Source organism: Ammodytes marinus (assembly GCF_949987685.1).
Source record: "Ammodytes marinus genome assembly, chromosome: 9".
NCBI lineage: Eukaryota > Metazoa > Chordata > Actinopteri > Uranoscopiformes > Ammodytidae > Ammodytes > Ammodytes marinus.
This window is the reverse complement of record NC_137213.1, coordinates 4349447-4375328: the sequence shown is the minus strand read 5'-3', so window position 1 is coordinate 4375328 and position 25882 is coordinate 4349447. Positions and strand designations below refer to the sequence as shown.

Sequence of the window (25882 nt, the reverse complement as noted above, 5' to 3'; positions counted from 1 at the left end):
AAAAAACTCCTCAATACTAATTGGCTTTCTTGATGCATCCAAAGCATTTGACAGAGTGAACCATTTCAAGCTTTTTAATAAGTTGAGTCAAAGAGGTGCCCCGGGAACTATTGTACGACTTCTGGTATATTGGTACTCCAATCAAAGGATGCAGGTGCAGTGGGGAAATGCAACCTCAGCCTCTTTTGGAGTGAGTAATGGAGTGCGACAGGGTGGGCTTTTGTCACCTGCTCTGTTTAATCTCTATATGGATGAGTTGTCTGTTCAACTGAACATGAGGAAAACTGGGTGTGTTGTTGGCAAAATGCTGATTAATCATTTTATGTATGCTGATGATTTAGCTATATTGTCTCCCAGCAGTGCTGGATTTCAACAACTGCTAAATGTATGCTCTGATTATGGTTTACAATACGATGTAAATTTCAACCCAAAAAAGAGTGCTGTTTTAATATGTCGTACTACAGAGGATAAACATTTGTGCTTTCCTGATTTTTATTTGTCTGGCCAGAAGTTAAATGCAAGTTGTAAAACCAAATATCTGGGGCATTTTATCACAGATCAGCTGAGGGATGATGATGATATTTATCGCCAGCGTCGCATGCTTTATGCCCAAGCAAATACTCTGGCTAGAAAATTTCATATGTGCTCTGATGTTGTTAAAATCAAACTGTTTAAAACCTATTGTACTCCCTTGTATACCGCTTCATTGTGGTGTAAGTACAAGAGAGCAAGTTTACAGAAACTTCGAGTGGCCTATAACGATGCCATGAGGATCCTGTTAAAAAAGCCCAGATCTACTAGTGCCAGTCAATTGTTCTGCAGTATTAATGTTTACACCTTTGAAGCTCTCTTGAGACACATAATGTACAGATTTATTCTCCGCCTAAACGATTGCAAGAACAGTCTTGTGCAGATGCTGGTGAATCCTGCATGTAGTTGTGTGCGATACCAGTCTTCCTTATGGAAGTTCTGGTACAAATCTCTGTTGTGATGTCTCTTTTTTTATATATATTCTTGTGTTTATGTCTTTATTTATTGTGTGTGTTGTATATGGACCATGAGTCTGCCAATAAAGATGATGATGATAAATAGATGGTACAAAGTTGCTGAGTAGAAATTCACAAAATATTTGAAAAAAAAATAATCCCTGGCCAAAAATTATTCAGTTAACATAAACACAGCCAAAGTTATACACAAAAAAGAGCGTAAAAAAAAGTGCGAAAGGACAAAAACGTCCCCAAGAGCACCAAAGGGTTAAAAATATAAAAAAAAACTGAACATAATTTATTGATTTGAAACATAGAACAACATAGAACAAGGTGGAAATAAAACCTTTAAAATATATATTTTTTTTTAAACTTTAAAATATTACGGCCGGACGGTGTCCCTGAGGGCATTTACCACCTCCTCCATCCCAGTGACCTCAAAGGAGGTACTGGCGAAAGCGGGTCCCTGCATTTGGGGCAGTTCCCCTGAGCTGCTGTCCACTGTCCCACACAGGCTCTGCAGCCATAAGACTGCAGCAGCATGCCGCCACCATCGGCCTCACCATCACGTCTGCAAGATTCAGAATTTATTTTATTAGAACAACTTTAAATAATGACTAATGATACCTGCACATTTTAAGACCTCTAAAATGAAAAATTAACCCCTATACAGTGCCAACAGAAATCTACAAACTACACTACAGTATACACTCTGTAAAGAGTTTTATTAGGTTTGAATATCAAATATTCACACGGACCACGTTAGCTACAACTGCTGTGTAATTACAGAAAACAAAAATGTTCAGCAGTCTGAATGAAGACAAGGTCCCCCCTGCATTTACCATCAAATAAATGTAAAAGATCACTGTTAAGGCAAACGTGAAAACCCAGTTATTACCACCTTTTCAACCTATTAAAGAGCTGTATCAATTGGTTTGCATTTTCTCATTAATCAAGTAACAAGAACAGTTTAATCAATAAAGAAAATGAGTTAGCTGCAGCATGCAGTATTAGAATAAAAAAAAAAAAAAAAGCAGGTCATTTTTTGTGGAAGAATGTCCTTCGAATTTGAATTACTTATTCAAAAACAACAAACTTAGTGTTTCCATCATCAGCAGAAAAATGTCTTCAAAAGTCTATCTGCAGTGCAGACTCATACAGTGCTTAATATGCAAGATACTAACCCTGGCAGATCAGGCATCGCAGGGTGGCCCTGATAGTGGAGACCTGGTCCTGGGTCAGGGCCACCGTGCAGATTTTGTTGGCCCGGGCATAGTCGCACAGTTCCGTGAGTTGACGAGTGATTGCTGGCAGCTCGGCTGCTGCCAGCACCAGCTCTTCCATCTTTTCAAAGGTGCCTTCGTCGATGAGGCTGGGTGGGTGGGATACAAAAAGTGTGTCATGTCAGTTAAACAGTACAAAAATAGAGTTTCAACTTCAACTTTCTCGTCAAACTTTAGCATTACTAGATACTAAAGGTTGTGAACACTGTTCTTGTTACCTTGTCCTCCTTTTCTTCTTCCTCCTTAACTCCTCTAATTTCACCTGCGTCAGCGCCACGATCTTGCGTGCGTTTTGCCTCCAGAAGCCCAGACCTAAAAGAGTAGAAAAAGTGGACCAATTTCTCAATGGGCTGTCCTACTGCCAGTAATAAGTGAGCAGTTCCATAAGATATGTGATGTAAATTATGTGGACTAAAATGATACTTTAAACAGGATTTTATTATGTCTCTAATAACATACCCGTCGTCCCCACGCCCTCCATCAATCGGCTCCCCTGGCCGTCGCAGAGGACCACCTCCTCCTCCGTCCCCAGGTCAGCTTTCACCTTTTGGGTGATGTCCTTCAGCGTGGCCTCTCGCTCTCCAAAGGTCACATACAGTGCTGCCCCATCCCGAAGCATGATGCTCCTTTTAGAGAGACAAACAGAGAAAGTTCCAACACAGAGAGAGAGAAAGTTCCAACACATCGATAAAATGTATGACAGCAGTTTAATGAGACACCTTTTAGTAAAAGGAGCAAGGAATAGACTCACATTATAGAAGAGAGAAGGAGAGAAAGCCAGGGAAGATGTACTGCAGATGAGTGAATATGCAGAGACAATAAAAACTAAATACGACAACTGACACTTCCAAACATTTCCCTAAACATCTGAAAATCTGTTTGGGTTTTCTCTACATGTTGATATGCCAGCGTGAATATGTAGCCTATATGCACGGCCATCGATACATATGTGCATGTGTGTGTGTGTGGGCGGGTTGTGTGTGTAGCCTATGTGTGTGTGGGCGCATGTGTGGGTGTGTTTACGAAGCTTGGGTGGCAGGTGGCGGGGAGAAATGTGTGAGAGGTGCAGTGAGACCAATACAAGGGCCGATGGCAGAGATGATGAAGGCAGAATAGCCTACTTCAGAGACGCTCCCAACAAAAACAAATCAGTGAGGATGACGACGATGATGAGAGAGATGTAAATAGCGGGAAGAAACTGGGCGTGCACATTCAATGAGTCATCGGGCGGCGGCCGGCGGCGGACACAAATGAGCCAAAATGACCACGCGGCGCGGAACCTGCGATTCGCGCGGCCAACCGCCGCGCTGTGCAGTGTGTTCGCACCTTAATTCTGGTATATAGCCTGATTCCCCTGGCATCAGAGCAACTCCCTCCTGGCTTAGGAAATAAACTTCCGACAGCTGCAAATACAAACAGGACAACACTTTTAAGTGTTTGATGATTTTCCTATAGCCTCTCTCTCTCTCTCACACACACACACACACACACACACTCACACACACACACACACCGTGTGAGTGAGGGCTGTCAGCGGTGAGGAGGAGGAGACATCAGCCGTTGCTAGTACTCGGCTCTGGTGAGCGCGGTATTAAAAAAAAGTTGCAAGATGTGTCTCTGGGGCCGTATTCACAAAACATTTTAAGGCTAAGAGTAGGTCCTAACGTGCTGATTTAGGAGTAACTCTCAAAAATAAGGGGCGTTTCACTCCTAATTTTAGGACTCCTAACTTTTTAAGATAAGTTTAATTCACAAAGCATTTTAGCGCTAAAACTAGCTCCTAAATCTATGAAAAGCTAAGAGTCCTCGAGAGGACTCCTAAGTCACTAAGAGTAATTCACAGACAACCATTTGATGGTGTTTTGGAGAGATTTAATGATAGTGAGCTTAACAAAAGGTACCTTTAATAACTGTGAGGGTTTAATGATCTTAGTGAAGTTATACTTAGAAAGTATAGACACATTTATATGTATTATATTCATATAATTCATATATATATTTATTAAGTTCCTTTTCCTGCAGTTGCTTTGGGTTTACGATGCGCTGAAAGTTACTGTTGGTGTCACGTTTGGGTTTAATTTCGTACTAGAGTAGGCCTATAGCCTATGTGGCGCTTCGCAGCATCTCCTCCGTTCCACAGGTCCGTTGTCTGTATAGGTGCGCGTCTCGCCTTTTTCCTTCCGCATGCACTTTACGATTTCGCCGGCTGTTGTTTCCAAATTGTGAATTTCCTGGTTTGTCGCTGTCTGACTATTGCTGCATAGTCGCCGTTGAGAGAAATACAGTGAGAGTGCATGGCGTGCAGCTGTTCAATGAGGATATTTGTCCCGATTCAAATCATTGTAAAATGTAAAATGAATAGACCTATGTGGCGCTATTGTAGCCTATAGGTTAATAGTGAACGAATGTGTGGGAAACCCTGCAGTATCTTGGTTTCATGTTAAATCAGTGTCACTTGTCATTAATTGTATTAAAAACTCTTAACTTTAATACAGCGACACGATATGGATATCTCCCACAGTGTTTCTATCATAAATTCACTCTTAGCTCTCATTCCCTTTCAGCCAATCACTGTGGGCATAGAAGGTATGAACATGACGTCATCCATAGCAACAGGGTCAACCCCGCCCCCTTATTTTAGCTTAGTAGTCCCTCCCATTCCTTAGTAAAAGTTGGTCTTATCAGCTTTGTGAATAGGTTTTAAGAAATTACTCCTTACTAAGAACTTTTAGTGCTCCTTAGGAGTACTCTTAGCGCTAAGATAAAATGTTTTGTGAATACGGCCCCTGGTCTTTAACTAGCCTTAGCGCTATGGCGGAAAGTCGGCAAATATAGCGGAAAAAGTCACCAGTTGGCAACATGTTAAAGACTTGACGACAGCGGGACACTGAGATGAGAGTAGGCCTAGGTCACGTGATCCGCGCTGTTGATCGTTTCACTGATCAGTCGCACAACAGAAATGCTGCAAAAATGCTGTGCGCTCAGAAAGCCGAGCGTCATAATTGCGCAGGTCAGCAAGACGGCGACATCTCAAACGAGGCTCTTATGTTCCGCTCCCATTTCCTCACACATAGACATCCGACAATGGTTAATTAGGTGATATTAGATAATTTCCCACGGCACACCTGACGATCTCGCGGCACACTGGTTGAAAATCACTGACCTAAGCTAACGCCATGTGGCTTGTTCACCTGTAAGCTAGGCTAGCATAGGGTAACCTAAGCTAACGCCATGTGGCTTGTGAGTAACCCAAAGTTAGATCATTATAAATCAAACAAAATTCGGGTTAACATTTCGATTAATCAATACAGAATAGATCAAGTAAGTATTATCCATAATTAATTAATGGGTGAAAGTAAATAAAAAGTGCTATTCCTTCAAGTTCATTGAATGCGGGTGGCTTCATTGATTTTCTCACATAGGAATCAATTAACATTATAAAATTAACATAATTATGGTTAACATTTCGATTAATCAATACAGAATAGAACAAGTAAGTGTTATCCATAATAAATAGGCTTAAAAGGGAGTTGAAATAAAAGTCCCTATTCCTTCAGACCTGGACATATTTTTCTAAAATATCATATAGCCTATAGCCTAGAACCGAGATTGTACATTTTTACTGACCTTAAATATCCTAGAGACATTCGTTACCGTAACGTCCACCTCCCGCATTTGCACGGACCGGGGTCCTCGCCACAAAGTTACGTAGTCCATCCTTCTTCACGCTGCTGCAGCAAAGATGCGATGGTTCCGAAAAGGACGCGGAACCGAAACTGCCAGATTTGTATAGAGCCACTGAACGGCCCTTGTCCAATCAGAGCCTGTCTCTTAATCCTAACAATTAATTAATCAATTAATTGATATTTCATCCGTTCATTAACAATCGATAGCCAAAGTTTGATCTCTCAATAGACAATTTAGGCCTATAAAAAATGTATAATGGAAAAGAGGAAAGTCCATTAACTTATGACCTTCTTGGCCAACAAAATATGTAATGCTAAAAAGGAAATGTAACATAAGGCTATTACATCATTATTATTAGGCTATTCATTTTTCTCTCTGTCTGTGTGAACCTGTGACTGTATTAAGAGTTTTATGTGTTGTTGTACGCTTCAGCCTTTATATGAGGCCTACACTTGAAATTAGGCCTATAAAAAACCCAGAGGCATATTAACTTACAGAAAGTTTTTTAAAAAAACTTAAAACATCTTCTTCAACTTCCAAACCAGTTACGTTTGAGAAACAAAATGTAGCCCTATAGGCCTTTTTTCCAGAATTTATTGTTGTAGCTTTCTAGAAATATACATTTATTTTTGGTTTCAATTCATACAATCCTACCACAATAGGCCTACATACTACGCAAATATCGGGCATATTCGGTCATGTAGGCTAGGCACAGATTATATGTATAGGCTTTAGGGAAAAGAAGTGTGTCCTTCATTTTGTGGCATCATTTAATTGGGCTTCATTCAAACAAAATGCTTGGAATAAAAATAACTAGCTACTCCAATAAAATAATGGCAAAAGCATTCTCTTTATTACATTCCAAATTGAGAGAACACAATTTGACTTAATCCTATCGTTATATAGCTGTTTTAATCATTTGCATTGTAACCCACACACTTTATAATAGGTCTACAGTAGAGTTGCTCTACATCTGTCTTTTTTGTTGTTGACAAACACCCTGTTGTGGACACATGATGTACATTACTGCTAAATCAGTTAGGATGAAAACTAAATTGTATAAACGGTATGATGTCCCTCTTCTCAACAATGACTTTGTTCTTCTAAGGGCAGGGGGTGTCTGTCCTTTACGGACTGTGAAGCCTGCTGTGGCAAATGGCTGATATGGCTAAGAAAAACTGATTTCATTTGACTTTTCAACTATAACCCAGTATTGTTGCCACAATTTCCTACTGTTGCTGCTGCCCAAACTGCCCCCCCGCCCCCCCCCCCACACACACACACACATACACACACACACACACACACACAAGTATTATGTTGGAGGTAAGTCTGCATTTTTTTAAACAGGGTTAAATGTTTAATGAGGCCTGTGCTCTGAATATAAACAATGCCTACAGCATCTCTGATACTCTCTGAATCTCTCCTACATATGTGACATGTCATAAGGCCTTCCTACAGAAATGCACAGAAAATCCCTGTAATTTGGGTGCATCCACCAATTACATTTTGGCTCACTATTTACATTACAAAGCAAGCAAAAGATTATTCTCCTAATAGTGTACTGCTTTCCTTACATTGTAATCAGGTATGGATTAAACAGGTGCTGTATGCAGTAAAACACTTTACAATATAGTTTTGCATGAAATTCTCTGCTGAAAGTTGTCATACACAAATGACTGTGTGTGCACATATTTGAACTGAGGCCTCACTAAATATTCAACAAAAATATCAGATTACTGTTTTAATGAAAACAATTAACAATTCACCAGCACAGATGGGTAGTAAACAGTTTAACATGTAATGTGTGTGCACACTGTAAAAGTAGCTTACATTCCAGATCTCTACCACTAGATATTTTTCGTAAACTTTGAAAGTTACATGTGTCAACCGTGAAACAGAATAATATTTTTGTTTTCGACCAGAAGAATGACCTAAAACCAATGTGTTTTTCTGTATGAACACTTTGAGCCATGACTTTTAATACATACTACACTTAACATTGTACAATTACCCCTTCAATCCATTAATTCGGTTTATAATGTAAATCAATTACACTATTAGAACAAATATATTTTGCTTACTTCATAATGCAATAGGTGAACCACAATGTATAAGTTGGAACATTATGTGCAAAATGTTATTACTTTATCCACTCAGCAATTTGTTACAATATTGACAGGGCCCAGGAGTTCCCCTATGGTCTGCGGACAGTTCCCCCTTCACCTGGACTTTTCTGTAACTATCAATGAAGGTGAGAAACACTGCATCTTGCGTTTTCACATCTCAATTCCATTTGATTTGATTAGTAAGTACCGGAACCCATGTCTTCTGCAGGACAAGGACAGGCAAATGACAGAGTTGGCCAGCTTTAAACTGCCTTTAGCAGAGGCAAGTGTGCCAAAGGTCTGAGGGTGTTTGTGGGAGACAACGAGGACGGCCTGACAGACAACATTGTATAAAGAACTGCTTTAGTTGCACACCATAAGCCATGATGATACAGTGAAGGCTGCTGGACGGATCATCGGTGTCCCACTCCCCTCCCTCCAGGACATCTACTGAACCCGCCTCACCCGCAGAGCAACCATCATTGTGGGAGACCCCGGGCCCTCCCCACACAGCCTCTTCAGCCTCCTGCCATCGAGAAGAAGGTACCAGAACCTCTGGGCCAACTCCACCAGACTGGTAAACAGCTTTTTCCACCATGCTGTCAGGAAGCTCAACTCTCTCCCTTCCCTCCCATCTGCCCCGAGGAACTCTGGACTTTGGACCCATACTCTGCATATTGAAATTACCTTTTATTGTCAACCTTACACTTTAAATTTCATATTGCACATATTGTAAATAATGTTCCCCATATTGCCCATTTTAATGTATTTAATTAATTTGTACCTTTTTGTTCTGTCTTACCTTTTGCACTAAACTTTATTTATTGTATATACAGTGCCTCGCAAAAGTATTCACACCCCTTGAAATTTTCGACATTTAGTCACGTTATAACCACACGGCTACATTTATTTTATTGGGATTTTATGTGATAGACCAGGGGTATTCAACTAAAATTCAAATAGGTCCAGTTAGAGAAAATGTCCTCAAGCAAAGGTCCGGAACATCATAATGTCTAACTTGCGTTATGATTCAGTGTGATATATAGTGAAGTAGCCTAGTAGTTGTATCAACGTCTGCATGTAATTAACAACTGACTGTCGGATCAATATAGAAAGAACAATTCAAAAACATTTCAACAATATTTATTCTCACTTTTAAATAATTATAGATATATAATACTGAAGATATATGTATTTAAGTGACTCAACTGAAACTAATCTCTTCATAGAGAAGGGCTGCATTTAAAAATAAAATGGTGAAAATAAATATAATAATAATCATAAAATAAAGATAAAATATATAATTCATTTTTGAAAAATTAAATAATTTTGAGAAATATTTTCAATGTATAATTTCTAAACTTCACTATACCTACTATGTTTGTTTAACATAGTAATCTCCCACTTTGTCTAATACTGGATTTTTATTTTGCAATTTTGAAAAGCTCTGAAAAAGTGACATGTCAGAAACTAAACCCCTGTAGGGGGGTCTGGGGGTTTCCCCCCCAGTAATTTTTTTTTGTGTTTTTAGAATGTAATCGGAGCATTCTGGTGCATTCTGGGGAAAATAATAAAAGAAAAGGTCAACATTTAATATAGTTAAGATGAATAGAAAAATTAACAAAACAACATAACTTGCTAGCAGCCAGATAACTGGACTGAGGGACGGATGACCACTAGCTTTCGCTAATGTTAGTGGGGGCTACTGCCAAATGTCTTGCTAAAAAATTAACCTGTATTTATAAATTCTGCCATTACTAAGAATATGTAAAACTTAAAATGTAGATAATTGAAACTACATACAAAAAAAATTTAAAAATAATGTTTTTCCTGTTGCTGTTGTGGGCAGTGATGCAGTGCTGCTGGCGATTGGTGATTATGTCAATCTTATGTCTGTGTCATTCACACATAGGTCTACATCAGGGTAATAGAGAGTCCACATGATTGCACCTTGATCGGTTTTCACCAGTCTTACAAAAGGGGAAAAAACCATAGATAGTAAATAATAGGAAAAAACTCAGCTGTTGATCGCTCGTTAACTCGCTCGCGACACACGGAGCCGGTGAGCGAGCGGGCAAGCGAGAGAGAAAGCTGTCTCTCACTCTCCTCCCGCTGTCTTTCTCACTCTAATCTGACTTATTTCGCTGAAATTCTCGTAATTCTTGCACTTCTCTCTGTCATCTCTCGCATGATAGCTCACTGTCTCTTTGTCTGTGAGCCAGCCTGAGCCGGGAATGCACAGATTCGATTGGCTGCCTGAGTAGCAGGAGGCGGGATGGCTTAACTCGAAAGCATTTCCTGATTCGCTAAACCAGTACCGTAAAGTCTAGAAAAGCTGCGCCGGTCAAAATAGAAGCGCCCCGTCAAAATTTTAAATACTTAAATAATTGATTGACTACAGGTCCGGGTCCGTATAGGACGGCGTCTGGGTCCGGACCCGGACCGCGGTCCGCCTGTTAGTGACCCCCGTGATAGACCAACACACAGTGGTGCATAATTGTGAAGTGGAATGAAAATGAAATGTGCTTTAAATTTTTTTTTTATAAATAAAAAAATGAAAAATGTGGCGTGCAAAAGTATTCAGCCCCCCTGAGTCAATACGTTGTAGAACCACCAATTGCTGCAATTACAGCTGCAAATCTATTTGGGTATGTCTCCACCAGCTTTGCCCATTTTGCCCATTCTTCTTTAAGAAATAGCTTGAGCTTCAGATTTAGCATCAGATTGGATGGAGAGCGTCTGTGAACAGCAATTTTCAAGTCTTTCCAGAGATTCTGAGGTCTCGACTTTGACTGGACCATTCTAACACATGATTATGCTTTGATTTAAACCATTCCATAGTAGATCTGGCTGTATTTTTAGGCTAGTTGTCCTTCTGGAAGGTGAACCTCCTCCCCAGTCTCAAGTCTTTTGCAGACTGTAACAGGTTTTCTGCCCTGTATTTGGATCCATCCATCTTCCCATCAACTCTAACCAGCTTTCCTGTACCTGCTGAAGAACAGGACCCCCAAAGCATGATGCTGCCACCACCATGTTTCACTGTGGGGATGGTATGTGCAGTGTGAGTTTTCCACCACACATTGCATTTTGCATTTAGGCCAAAAACTTCAAGTTTGGTCTTATCTGAATATGCTGTGTCCCCCGCATGGCTTGTGGCAAGTACATTTTTGGCCTTAACGCAAAGTGCAATGTGTGGTGGAAAACTAACACCCTATACACACCATCCCCACAGTGAAACATGGTGGTGGCAGCATCATGCTGTTGGGGTCCTGTTCTTCAGCAGGGAAGAGGGAAGCAGGTCAGAGTTGATGGGAAGATGGATGGAGCCAAATACAGGGCAGAAAAACCTGTTAGAGTCTACAAAAGACTTGAGACTGGGTGGAGGTTCACCTTCCAGAAGGTTAAATACCCTAAACATACAGCCAGATCTACAATGGAATGGTTCAAATCAAAGCTCATGTGTTAGAATGGCCTAGTCAAAGTCCAGACCTCAATACAATTGAGAATATCTGGAAAGACTTGAAAATTGCTGTTGACAGACGCTCTCCATCCAATCTGATGCTAAATCTGAAGCTTGAGCTATTTTGCAAAGAAGAATGGGCAAAAATGTCAGTCTGTAGATGGGCAAAGCTAGCAGAGACATACCCCAATATATTTGCAGCTGTTATTGTAGCGATAGGTGGTTCTACCACGTATTGACTCAGGGGGGCTGAATACTTATGCTCGCCACGCTTTTCAGTTTTTTATTTCTAAAAAATTAAATAAAACCATATTTCATTTTCATTCCACTTCACAATGATGCACCACTGTGTGTTGGTCTATCACATGAAATCCCAGTAAAATAAATGCACGTGTGTGGTTTTAATGTGACAAAATGTGGAAAATTCCAAGGGGTATGAATACTTTTGCAAGGCACTGTATTACAGGAACTGTATTACTTATTTAATCATCCCTTTTTTATCCTTTTGTACTCATTGCCACATTTTACCTTGCACAACATGCACCTCTAGACTCCTGAAGCATTTATATTTATGTGCTGTAAAATAACTGAACTGTAACTACAGTCTTCACAGCTAAGTTATTACCCTGTGAATATAGTGCAATACAATGTTACCAGTTCACTTATGTGTGGTTGGGTCTACTTATTTATTTTGTGCTTTAATCTCACACTCCATTTTTCCGGTACACTGAGAGGAGTTGCTATAGATTCCGTTATATGTGGGAAGACAATAAATGGAAAATGAATCAAACTCTCGACCCAGAGGTTGAGCGGGCACAACGCGCGCGCGAATACTCTACTATAGAATAATGACCATGCATGTTTGTATTTGTGTTTGTGCCCACACAATTGTCTTTCATGTATCATCATTTACAATTCCCATTTAAAATTATTGATATATGCACCCTGTCCCCACTATACCCTATATGCAAGACATGACAGGGTGGACATTTGAGATTGATGACAGTGTTATTTCAATCTTAGGTTTGCATGTAAGCTTACAACTAAGACTGGCTAATAGGTCGTATGGTGGTTGAAGACAATTGTGAAGTAAAACATACACATTTTTTAAATATTGAATGAGCAAAAGGTCCCGAAAGGATGGACATGTTAAGCTTGACAACAAACTGTGAGCAAACTTTTATAAAGAAAATGTGTCAGTAGGAAAGTAAGCTAAACACTTAACTCGGGCTTTTACATTTCATGTCAATGAAAGGCATTAATCACTAGTGTTGTGGTGTCAGTAGAGTTGATGACCTTTTTCATAAATTAAATGTGTATTCAAATGATCAATAAACCCTAGTTGAATATTATTACAATTTTACATAATTGTATGAAAAAAAAGATACTCTGTATGATTTGACAACATATATGACTTGAATTATAGGCCTAAATGAATGGGCATTGGGCACTGCGTGGGACATTTACTAAACTGAATAAAATATATAATATGTAGTCTATCTGAAGAGTCAATTAATGTTTTGTTGCATAGGCTATATAAAAACATTGTCCAGTACAACAAACCTTTTTTAAAATATTTTCAAAGTTAAATGAAGATAGTAGCCTAATTGAGTAGCCTATTTTGTGCATGGGACACCAAAAGGCACCCTACGCCCTACAGCGATATTGGTCCTATGTATTGGTCCGAGATCCGTCCCCAAGCGCTATGATTGGCTAACTACTTCTCTTCTAGTCCAATGACTGGCGATATAACCACGCGCGCCCTTTTTTTTTTTTTGAGCGCGCCAACTATAAAATAACAATCCGGATCCCGCCCAGCCCCAGGCTGCGACTCTTGTCAAACCTGCCAACCATGGAGTCAAAGCTGTTGCCATACCTGGAACTGATAGCCAGTATGATGAGTAGTGGAAGTTCGGACAAGGAAATACAGAACCATTTAACGGTTCAATGTGGTTTGATGAAAGGGGGATCTATTTCAAATATTAGACGTTTCTGCTCAGACCATGGCCTTCAAAGGCAGAAAGTGGATGACCACAAGCTGGAAGCCGCCGTCTCCAACGCAATAAAAGAGGTAAGTCTTTAAAAAAAATACACCTTGTTGTAAAGTGTATGATTTGTAAATCACTATTCAAAACAAAGTGCCAACATTACTGCCTGCGCTATACCATAACCCGCTTATAATATGGTCATTGAAATTAATGAAGGCGGCAAGTTGTCGCGTGGCGGCGGAAAAGGGCAGTATAATATTATGGTCACTTATTTTTGCTGTCAAAATATAGGCTAAGGTTTTAAACAACCATCTCAGTTTCCCAAGCAACTCTGAGATCGTATCTGGAAGCAGTGGCGAACTTAGCCATTTTGGGGCTCCAGGCGAACAGTCATTTGGGGGCCCTTGCATCTAATGTACCTTATATCGCGCACACTGATAGGCCTTTCACACCGCCGCAAAATCGGCGCTAGTTCTGGGCTAGTTCGGAGTTAGAGCCAGTGTTTTGGTTTCACACCTCCAGAAAGCCTGCTCCGGGCCGTAAAAACCGGTTCAACTCATACCCCAGGGGCCTATCCGAAAAGTCCAATCTCCTAACCTATAAGCCTCCTTTCCTATACCTTAACCCCTAAACGTCATCGGGGTTAAGGAGAGATGAAAGGTGCTTCCTATCGAACATAGGAAAGGACAGCGCTGTTTCAAATGAATTCGACTCCACTTTTCCTAACCGACGTCATTGCGCGACGGCGAGTATTGCTGACGTGAGTCACTAGCGTGAAACTACACTATAGCCTATTCTCCGAAAATTGACCACAACAAGCGCTCGTTTGATCCATGCGTTCTTTTCATATAGATTTTAATCAGGTTGTCGCCAACAGAGTGAGAATCACTCCCATATATCCCAATTCACATGTGGAATAAAAAGAGGCTACACTTGTGTTGATGTTGAAATGAACTGCCCCCAGTAACTTCATTAAATGTGAAGTTGGTATATTATTTTCTTATGGTGTAAATTATGTGCTACGAAAATAACTATTATGATGTTGGTCTTTTATGAGTTCTTTATTATCTTTAGCCTGTGTGTGTTTGTGTGTGTGTGTGTGGGGGGGGGGGGGGGGGGGGGGTATTTTGTTTTAGCCGAGTTAAATCTTCCTCTCTTCTCCTCTCCTCTCTTCTGTTTTACCTCTCGTTCGTATTCGTGTAGAGTCGGTAAACTCCGGCGGTGGCCTGTTGCTTTAAATCTTGCCGCCGTAAAGGATTATGGGATACCACTATCTCCTTTCCTTTAGCATAGGTTGGTCAGGAGTAACCTATGCTAAAGGAGGGTTAAAGGATGAATCGAGGCTCCTTTCCTATGCCTTTCCTAAGCATTTGGAGAATTCGGATCACCTATCCGCCGAGTACTTCCGGTTCATCTCGATAGGAAAGGAAATTTCCTATGCAAAAAAAAGTTTTCGGATAGGCCCCAGGATTGAGCAGGGTTTGAAGTGAACTGCTTGCGCCAGCGGCCGGGGGAGGGATTATCCTGACCAACCAGACCAACTAAAACCTCATGCCCGCCATGTTTAAAAACACCGCTACTACGAGACGTAAACATAACATAATTACCGAACGTAGCGATCAAATTGACCGGCGAGAATACGCTGTATGGGTCCTGTTTGGTTAAGAAAGCGGCGTCGGGTGACGTACACACACGTTTACAGTGACGTCATGACGTTGCTCTCTTGCCGGCTCCATGGCTGTCTCCGGTCGATGTGAAACCAACCGGTTCATAACTGGGATAAGGCTGTAACCAGTTTTGAACTGACCCCAACACCAGCCTGGAACTGACTCTTGGTTAATTTTGGTGTGAAAGGCCTATGAGATACTCCATACAAGGGATGAACAAAAGTCACTAGCTTTTTTTCATTTTGGATGAGACTACTCAGGTACGTGTCAGAGGCTTTCTTAGCTTGGATTGGTCTAAGAGGATCCCACATCACAGGGTCAAACTGAGCCATTAACTGAACCTGACCCATGACATGTCCATTGCCTAGTCCTAGTTCATTAAGTGTGTCAGAGGGGCCACGCAGAGGAAGCTTTCTCTCTGACAGGAAGTTGATGATTGCCACTAACCTGGATAAAATTCTAGAGACCAATATGACTTTGCTTTCAATTAAATGTGTTGTTTTATTTTTTAAATACACAGTGAATTACAAAATAGCCTGTGTCCACAGAGTCTAGGCCTATTTGAAATAAAATCTTCAAATATTTAAAAAAGAAAATTAGGTTATAACCCTGCCTTCTTTAAGCATGGATAGTAGTGACTAAGTGTGCAGGGGAGAGAGAAATATACACAGATAGAGGGAGGAAGAGATAGCTTTATTTTGCTTTTTTACTTAAATTGATCATTGATGGCTTTAGACTGACTCCTGCTGTCGCAAGCCTATCAGCTGTTGTTCTGAACAGCTGTTACACACTGAGGTGAAAACGAAATTGAAACTTAACAATCGCCTGGCTGGGCTGACTTAAAGTGGAGCAGCCAAATATAGCCTAAACTAATAGGCCTAAATATTGTTACAAAAATACAGGCAATGTGTTGTGTGATTTTTGTCAGTAGCCTACAGTAGACCTAGAGGCTGGCCCCGATCGCCACTAACTGTTCTGTAATACACGATCGCCGATCACGTGAACACACAGGCGTCTTTTTTTTTTAGCATATATGCATCCAATCCGCGGTTCACGTGGGTCCCAAACCGTGAGGGTTGGTCCGAATGGACCACGGATCAACCGTGATCCGTTGCACCATTAATTATCTCCATCAGTTTGTTGACACACATTCACGTCATTAGCATAGCTGCTGGCTGAGCCAGAGCCACCTGTTGGATTGACAGTAGGAGCTGGAACGTTACCGGTTAATGATGTAGACAGCTGTTCTTCCGTCTAAGGTCCCGCTGCCACCGCGCTGGGTGCTGTAAAAAAGCGTAATAGCTTCGGCAGCTTTGATATTAAGTCCTGACTTTGGTCCTTCTTCTGTTTGTTTTGTGACCCGCTCTCGTATGTTCGCTTCATTTTGGTATAGGTAGGTTAGGTTTATCTCGTCTCTCTCTTCTCCCGCTATTTACTTTTTTGGATTTACGCGTGAACGTGCAGTGTCATGAGCGTAATGTGTAATGGAATAGTCCATGTAGTGCAGACTGAAGGGGGTGCACGGTTGGCAGAAAGGCCGTCAAAACGCGAGTAATTAGACATCCCGATGATACTATTGTGAAGAGATTTTTTATAAAAAACAATAAATATGGGGCAAAATATAAAGAGGGCATTTTGGGGGCCCCAAAGGGGCTTATGGGGCCCCGGGGCTCCAGGCAATTGCCTGGTTTGCCTCAATGGACGGCCCGCCCCTGTCTGGAAGGGGGGCCCCGTAAATTATTTTAGAACTTTACTAAGATTTGAAAAAAACTTTTTCCTTCGGGTTCGAAAAATGACGTACATTGAGCTTAATGTACGTCATCACGTCGCCACAAAGCCGGTCACGCACGCTCTGTACAGGTCCATGGATAAGCGGGTTATACTGTCCCTCCAAGGATGTTATTTCGGGGGTTAACACCCTTAACTTCGACCGGCAGTGTCTGCACTATCTCGCTTGTGTGAGACACAATGCCGCTAGCTTACTTGCGCTACTCTGTCTCCTAACCTCCTAAGCTGAGAACACACCGGGCGCGTTGGCGCTTTGGGCCAAAGCGACCAACGCGCCCGATCTGGCGCTTGGTCATTTTGTGTCAAAAAGTGGTTCAACGCGTCCCTCCAACGCTTCGCAGCTAGTCTCCCCCCATATATTTATTCCCCTAATCAACCATGGCTGCGATCAGAACCGACCCGACACAACAGCGATCATGTCCGCACAAAAACAACAACAACACGGCCAACAATTGTGCCAAAAGACAAATAAACAGCAACTGAACGGAACAAATAGCCTTAAAACAGATTCACGCCACTCGGAAATGAACACAAACAGCAAGGCAGCACCATACCAAACACATTTACAGCAGCATTGTGTGCAGGGCAGTAGAAAATAAAGGCAACTAGCCTACATTACCCTACCTGGCTGTGACAGGGGACCGTGGCTGGCGTAGATCAACACCGGTGCTTCGCTCTACTTGTCGTGAAAGTCCCGCGGACAGTCATCATGTTTGGGTTCATAATATGAGGCGCTAGCCGCCCGCACACAACAGGGTGAGTTAACTAATGCTATACGGCGCTAACTTTGTTTATCGGCTAAAGCACAGCCGCACATATTCACTGAATTAACCAGGAAGTCCATTCTCCTGGTTTACTTTCCCCACGTCACCCCGAGCGGCTTCATACAGCACCGGCCGCCCGCAATACATTTTTCTCCTCGGTGTCTCTCATCACGGGGCCTAATCACCGTTTGATAAGAAAACTATTGGGAAATATCCAGCGGTCATTCAGTTCAGCCGAGTAGAGTCCAGCTGCAGCCCCGGAGACAAACACCCTGGCTTGACAACACCACGTAAGGACTGTGGTGTGACGGACGTGATTTTTATGTCTGCTACATCACTCACTTGCCCTAACCCTAACCACCCAGCTGTGATGCGTGAACCTAATCATAAATAACTAGAGGTGGGCATAGATTAATTTTTTTAATCTAGATTAATCTCATTGAATTTTGGAATTAATCTAGATTAATCTAGATTAAAATGGCCCATTTGAATTCATTCATAATATGTGTGTGCTCCCTAAATAATGACTCAAAGTAAGTCTTTGAGAACGTGTTTCTCAAGCCAGATGGCTTTCATTTCGTCATCAGAACGAGTGTCTAATTATTGCGAACAAATAATATTCTAACAATTTAATCAGATATAAGGCTAAAAATCACAACATTGCACTGTTTTTTGTGCTTAAAAAACGAAAAAACAAATTTGTTGGGTATAGGCTATAACAGAAAATAAAGCCATTCATTTTGTGCTTCAAGTGAAACATTAAATATTATTTTTACACAAATAATAAAGTCCTTATAAACTTTTCAAGAAGCTGGACTAGAGTGAATATTGGACAGGCTTTATAGGTCCATGGCTTTTACCTGTGGGACAGCGCTTCACCTAACAGCTGGCTGCAACACCAACCTACAGTCTATTGTGCGACGGAGAGCTAGTTATCATTAGCATCAGCGTTAGCCGACATCACGGCAACAGCTGAATAATGTAACACATTACACAAGTTACACTACATGAAAACAACGGGCTGTAGACGCTAGAGTTATAATTGCGTGTAGGAAACATTGTTGAGACTGGAATTTCGTACCACAGCGGCCGTTCCATAATACAACACTTCCTTTAGCAATGGCTGAATATAAGACCTCCCTCTGCTGTGTATCTGCGGGAGCGAGTGGCATTAATAACTTAAAAACAGTAAACGTTTAACATGATTACGAGCTTTTAGATGCTTTAATCTTATGCCGAATTTATAAACAGACCATATTATTAACAATAAATTAAGTTATGTACATGTCAGAGTTACGTACATGGATACATTCATAAGTAAACATTCAATAGACAGATTTGTGAAGGGGGTTTGGCGCTGAGTGTTACATTAGCGATCCTGCAGCCAGGTGGTGTGTGTCGTGGGCAAGTGATGGAGAGAGAGCGGCGGGTGTGTGAGAGAAGCTTCGCTCCTGCAATAAAGGCTCCTCAAGTGTCAACAACGGCCCCCGGCTATTATTACCCGACCAGAGAACACACGGAAGGGGGTTCACCCCGACGGCGAACAGCCATCGGCCCTGGAGGGAACCATCTCCCCTGAGCCGAACAGGAGGTGGAATAAGAGATTAACGGCGATATTTTTTTTTATCGCCGATAAGAGTCTGGCGTTAACGCAGCACGTTAACGCCGATAACGGCCCACCACTATAAATAATACAAACTTAGTAGCCTATATCTGTCTGCGGTCTTGTTATTGTTTGACGTTGTTTCCAACTTAGCAGTTAATGACGTAGCAAAAAAAATAAATTAAAAAATAAATAAAATCTAACGTACTGGTAACGTTCATCACACCACAGTACTTCGGCCCGCCTGGTGGTGTTGTCCCATCAGGGTGTTTGCCTCCGGGGCTACAGCTGGATACTAATGTTTTAACCACTTATTTAACTACTAGCATTATTGCAGTTCGTGTGTTACGAGCGCCATCCTGTGGTGTTCAGATTATATTGCGAAATTGTTTTATAGGCAGGCAGGCTAGATTTATTTTGGGCTTTACTAATCTGTTATAGCTCAGGGGCGACCATTCATTTGGACAAGTGGACAGAATGATTTGCTGGAACCAGTTAGGAATTCAATAGGTGTCCATATATCATAAGTTAACGTAATGGACTCCAGCCAATCAGAATAGAGTAGCCTATTTACAAAGACTATGGTTTAACAATTTTAAATGAAGAAGAGCAGGTGTATTTATTTATATAGTATATTAAACCAATAACAATCATGAGGTGCTTCCCATGAAAGGGATGTACAAAACCTAGCGTACACCTACGAAACAAAATGTATTTTTCCCCTATGCTATGGTATGAAAGTGTGTATAGTGTCCAACTGTGAAATAACTTTGATGCCTTTCGGTCTAACACAATTTCAATCAATTTTATTCTCTCTCCACATTAGACTGGTCCTACCTATGGACGAAAAATGATGACCGGCTATCTTGCAGCAGCTGGAGTCCGTGCATCAGAGGTCCGCGTGGGAGCCGTGTTACGCAACATCAATCACCCTTATCATAGGGCACGATGTCAGGTTGGAAGGCTTATTTTGTGTTCATTATCCGTATCTTACCAATGACTTTCAATTTGATTATTTCATGTATTTTAATTGGTGGGGGTATTTGTAAGACAGTTCTAATTGTATTGGTAACTGTGGAAACATTAGAACATTCTAATTGTAACAGTATTTGTGGAAACATTAGAAATTGTAGCTGTTTTATTCTTAGCAGAACTATGATTGGCGAATTGTTGCACCAGAAGTTATTGTAGTGTTAGTAACGTCAATTGTAGGAGTTAGTCAATGGTAGTGTTGGAACTCTATAAAAGATGCTGTTAAAACCTAAGTACCTAAGAACCCCCACTTAAATAAAGTAAAGTAGGGGTGCTTCATGTTTTACTTTGTAATGTCCCGATGATAATTTTTTTGTTTGTCTTTAAGGGAGCCAGGAACCTGAATCCGGTTCCATACAGAGCAGCCTATGTGGGTCACAAGATCCACATGGATCAAAATGAGAAACTTGCAATGTTTGGGGTGACTCACGTCATGGCGATAGATGGCTTCTCAAGCAAAATTGTTGGACATTCCACTATGCCTATTAAAAACAACCTAACAATTTACAACAACGTTTACAGGTAATATATAATTCATTTTAAACATCTTTGTCTCAGTATCCAAAACACCAAAAGTACCCTGTATGAATAACCGAGACCGTGAAGAAATCATCCCGTCATCATGAAGTAGCAAATCAAACTCAGATCAGATATTCTTTTTTCTTGCAGAACTGCGGTAATGGAGCATGGGATGTGGGTCCAGGTCAGAGTAGACCACGGTAAAGAGTTTTACCTCACCCTGTATGTCCAGGAAAAGCTTGCCAGTTACCGGCACAACACAGAGAGGCCACCATACAGGCAAACACCATCGACCAAGGTGATTGTATTTAGAAAACAACTTGATATATACTGTTTAGTGAATCTAACATTTTACACACCCTGATTGTAATAGGAAACAATATGTCAGTCTTTAATTAATGATGATTGTGATCATCGAGAGCTGAAAGAAGATCATTCTCAACATTTTAAATCAAATATCAAGGATTTTTTGTAATTTAAAAAAAAAGTGTTACAATCTGAAGATTTTATTATATTTTACAGAATCACACAATTGAAATAATTTGGCCAGAGGTCAACAACAGAGTAAACTACCCTTTGAAAGCTCCTTTGGTCAATCTTGTTGATCAAGAGGAGCTGGATGTGGAGGACAACCTGACCAAATTCAGCGTTTCATCGCTTACACGTCAGCTTGCCCAGCTCGGGGTACACCGCGTGGTGCAAGCATGGAACGCCCACAGGATTCCAGGTTTGTCTGTCAAAAAAAGTGTGACAAGGTAGAGTGTAATTGGGTACACTTTTGAGTAAGGAAAGTCTAAGGTCGTGTTCACACCAAAGTACCAAAGTACAGTACAAACAAAAGCCACAAGCACGGAAATGCTGTCAGACAGTTCAGCAAGTAAAAAGTCAGATTGCTCGCAATTTCTACCATTGCCTAAATCATCGAGCATTTGCCGGTTATTTTCATGCTTAATGTGGAACGTATATTGTAACAGCAAGAATCTACTAAATGTGTTGCTACTTTCCACTGTCAGTCCACGTATCAATATCAGCAGACTGTAGCGGGCAGAGCATTTGAGTTTATGCTCTGAGACAACGTGCGCTAAATAACTTAACACATGTATTTAATGAAAGACATGCAAAAGACGGTGAAATGATGCATAAATACTCCACTTCCTGTGATTACTGCGGATAGTGTTCACACCAGAGATGATCCGCTCCAGAGTTCACTTTCAAACGCCCTGAGACCACCTCTTTCAAGCGGAGCTCCAGTCCAGTTGTTTAGAGTGCAGCAGAGTCTCAGACTGCATACTAAGCACTAAACAAAGCTGGCGTAAAGGCATCTCACTTTTCCCAAATAAGTGTTACAATTTAACATGCAAGTCAAGCCATGTGCTCTCAATTCTTTTTGATATTGGAAAATTGATCTGTATTTCTACACAAATTTAAACACATGTGAAATGTGTTATTTTTAAATATTTAGAAGGTAGTACAGGTTTTTCTTATACAATACTAAACAATATATTGTAATAAATAACAAGACTATAAAAAAAAAATGTTATCTGTCAATATTGGTTCATGAGAGCCGGCAGTTTTATAATCGGGTTGAATCTCTTGAAGATTTTCATCTTTCGGAAAAAAATATCTTATAAGCCCTCTATCCTCAAATAAGGTTTGATCTAGAGTCAACGTCTCTTGGAGGTATGAATTTGACTATAATACAGATTATTCTAGTCTGTATGGGGGGGGGGGGGGGCTTTGCTTTCAAAAACTGAGCTGCATGTGTGATGCAATCCCATCATGGTTTTCAGTAGTAATTGCTAATGAAATCGAATCAAATAACTGCTAACTTCAAATGTTAACATAAAACCAGTGTTATAAATTGATGCCTCTTAACTAATCTGTTATAACAACATTGTGTAAGATAACAAGTGTTGTTTTTGGGTGAAAATAATTATTGGTCAAACAATGAGGTTGAAACAGTATAGAGGAGATCTTGAATCTATCACCTAGTGTTTAATTTCAGTTACGCTCATCCTGAAGGTCAGGATTCTGTCAGCACATTTCGAAAATGTAATATATATTTATAGTAACTTATTTTCTTTTGCTCAATTTATTTTAGGGAAGGGGATCCCATGTTTCCTGGCCAGAGAGGGATGCCCCAAAAAAATGTCTGCAGATCTTCTGCCAGATGCTTCAGTGGCTGCAGACTGGTACGGAGCTGAGGTCGGTTCGCTGACACTGGTGTCAGTCTTTGGGACAAACCCATTTTTTACTAGAGAGGACCAGGAAGCTGCACAGAGAGAATTTGCTCTGCACTGGCCAGATGTGAGCACAATGTTGGGGAATGCTGTTAATAATCAGCCAGAACTTTTTAAAGAAGGGCTCAGAGGCTTGATCAACATAACAAGGAGGCATTGTCAGCGTTAGACTCCACTGCCGTCTTGCAGTCTTATTGGCTGCAGAGCCTGTGTGGGACAGTGGACAGCAGCTCAGGGGAACTGCCCCAAATGCAGGGACCCGCTTTCGCCAGTACCTCCTTTGAGGTCACTGGGATGGAGGAGGTGGTAAATGCCCTCAGGGACACCGTCCGGCCGTAATATTTTAAAGTTTTTTTTTTAAATATATTTTAAAGGTTTTATTTCCACCTTGTTCTATGTTGTTCTATGTTTCAAATCAATAAATTACGTTCAATTTTTTTTATATTTTTAAAGGTTTTATTTCCATGTTGTTCTATGTTTCAAATCAATAAATTATGTTCTGTTACTTGACTGATGTGCTTGTATTGAATACATTTGAATATGTTATGGATTCTTGACTTTCATGACATGACAGGAGGGTTTTTATACACATAGCAGAACACTAGAGAGAAAATAGCTGTGACATTCTAAGAGAGTAGCTGTATTATCCTTTTGAAAGTGTTTCAGAGGCCTTTGCCAAAGGGTTGGCCCTTCATCACCTTAATTTTACTGTCCAAAACCATAGAGTATTGGTTGAGTCTGAGCCAGCCACCACTAAGAAAAGGGCAATGTGTTTTGAGTGCACACTCTTAACCACTACTTAATAGATGGCCTACAACATTAAGCGACAATACTATACATTCATTTTTAAATTAAATATATTTCTGGGAGCTATCTTTTAACCTTCATTTTACGGTTAAAAAATGTGACGCCTAAGGCTGGGTTTGAACCAGCGACCAGTCAGACGAGCACAGTCTTCCAGCCGTGCACCTTACCTACTACAATAAATTTAAAAAAAAACAGACCCCGCTTTCTTTGCGTGGGTCAAAACGACCCTGATCCTCACCGGACCCGCTCGGACCTAACTACGCTGTTTGATCTAAATCCATATTGACTGTCAGAAAGTAGTTGATGCTTTTCTAAATCTCACAATGTAGCTGTTCTTATCTGCAGCGCGCTGTTTATTATTAATATAATGGCCCGTCATCAGACACACATAGCGGATGGGTTTATACATTGATCGCTGCATCAAGTAATCCAAGGCAGAGCTTTTTGTATGGGCAGAGAGCGTTATTTTAAGTGTGTCTTACTGTCTTTATAAAGTGTCTTCTTGCTAAACGTTTTCTTATCACCGGACCGCCGAGTCCCGCTGTGTGTTAAAGGTAGCATTTTAACAGCTGATGAACGAGAGTAAACAGCGGGCCTTTGGCAGCGGTTAAGAAATCCTTTTTGCTTTGCTTTATGCTGCTCTCGCCTTTTTATGTAGGCCTATCTCCCCCTTTCACTTGCCCACACCTAGGCTTACACATACTTCAATTCTCATACATTTTATGTTCAAATCCAAGTGATGGGCAATTCTGGTGCCGACTAGTAAGGCAGCGGACGTTTAAACGTTTAACCGTCAGGATCGCAGTCTGCGCGCTTGCTTGTGCTCGTGCTTGTGCACGAGTCGTTTGATTAAATGGAAACTTTACAATTGTTGCAAGTGGCCGTATTGTCGCGTTTTCGCGTGAAATACAACCACACTTTAGAGCGCTTCTGCCTCGACGTCATGTTTGCTGCGTTCTGAACCAAAACAAAGCAGCGCGTGTCTGAAGTCATGACGCATTTGCAACGAGCGGAACCGATAAGCGGCATCGTTAAGCAGGCATGTTAACGATTCCAAGGAATTGGTTGACTCGGCACCGGTTCTGAACAAGAACCGGTTCTCGATTCCCATCCCTAGTCATAAACATTTAATTTTTTGTATTTTATTTAAACTCATGGATGGTATTGTGTTTCAGGGCGCTTTGGATCATTGAAATCAATCTCAGACACCTGTGATAATCAGTTTGCTAAGTAAGCCCAATCAAAGGAAATCTACTTAACAAGGACGTTCCACATGTTTCAAGCAATATGGGAAAGAAAAAGGATCTCTCTGCTGCCTAAAAGCGTCAAATAGTGAAAACTTAAGTGTGATCATCGTACTATCAAGAGATTTGTGGCTGATTCAGAGCACAGACGGGTTCGTTCGGATAAAGGTAAAATGAGGAAGGTTTATGCCAGACAGATTCATCGGAATAGGAGAGCAGCTGCTAAAATGCCATCACAAAGCAGCAGACAGGTATTTGAAGCTTCTGGTGCCTCTAGAGACCCGCGAACCTCAAGGTGTAGGATCCAGAACCGATAGGAACCGAGCAGAACCGATAAGCGGAATCGTTAAGCAGGCATGTTAACGATTCCAAGGAATTGGTTGACTCGGCACCGGTTCTGAAGAGGAACCGGGTCTCGATTCCCATCCCTATTCACGCTAGAGACTCACGTCAGCAATACTTGCCGTCGCGCGATGACGTCGGTTAGGAAAAGTGGAGTCGAATTCATTTGAAACAGTGCTGTCTTTTCCTATGTTCGATAGGAAGCACCTTTCATCTCTCCTTAACCCCGATGACGTTTAGGGTTAAGGTATAGGAAAGGAGGCTTATAGGTTAGGAGAATGGACTATTCGGATTGGCCCCTGGTCTATACATCTCTCCTATACAACCATCTTTAGTGGACATTTTCTCAGCATTAGTTTGCTTT

The 25882-nt window shown here is 41.1% G+C and overlaps 2 protein-coding genes across 6 annotated transcripts in view; both read left to right on the top strand.

Moving 5' to 3' along the window:
* atg10 (ATG10 autophagy related 10 homolog) overlaps positions 1-25882 on the top strand; it is a 341626-nt gene that overhangs the window by 183937 nt on the left and 131807 nt on the right. The gene's annotated exons all lie outside the window — the stretch shown is intronic.
* On the top strand, positions 13377-23464 carry LOC307256065 (uncharacterized protein; the record flags this gene model as incomplete). The annotated part of the gene is made up of 7 exons (XM_080034931.1): positions 13377-13595; positions 20161-20289; positions 20695-20888; positions 21036-21183; positions 21408-21612; positions 22987-23090; positions 23315-23464. The coding sequence occupies 7 exons, from the start codon at positions 13377-13379 to the stop codon at positions 23462-23464; spliced, it is 1149 nt and encodes a 382-aa protein (XP_079891057.1).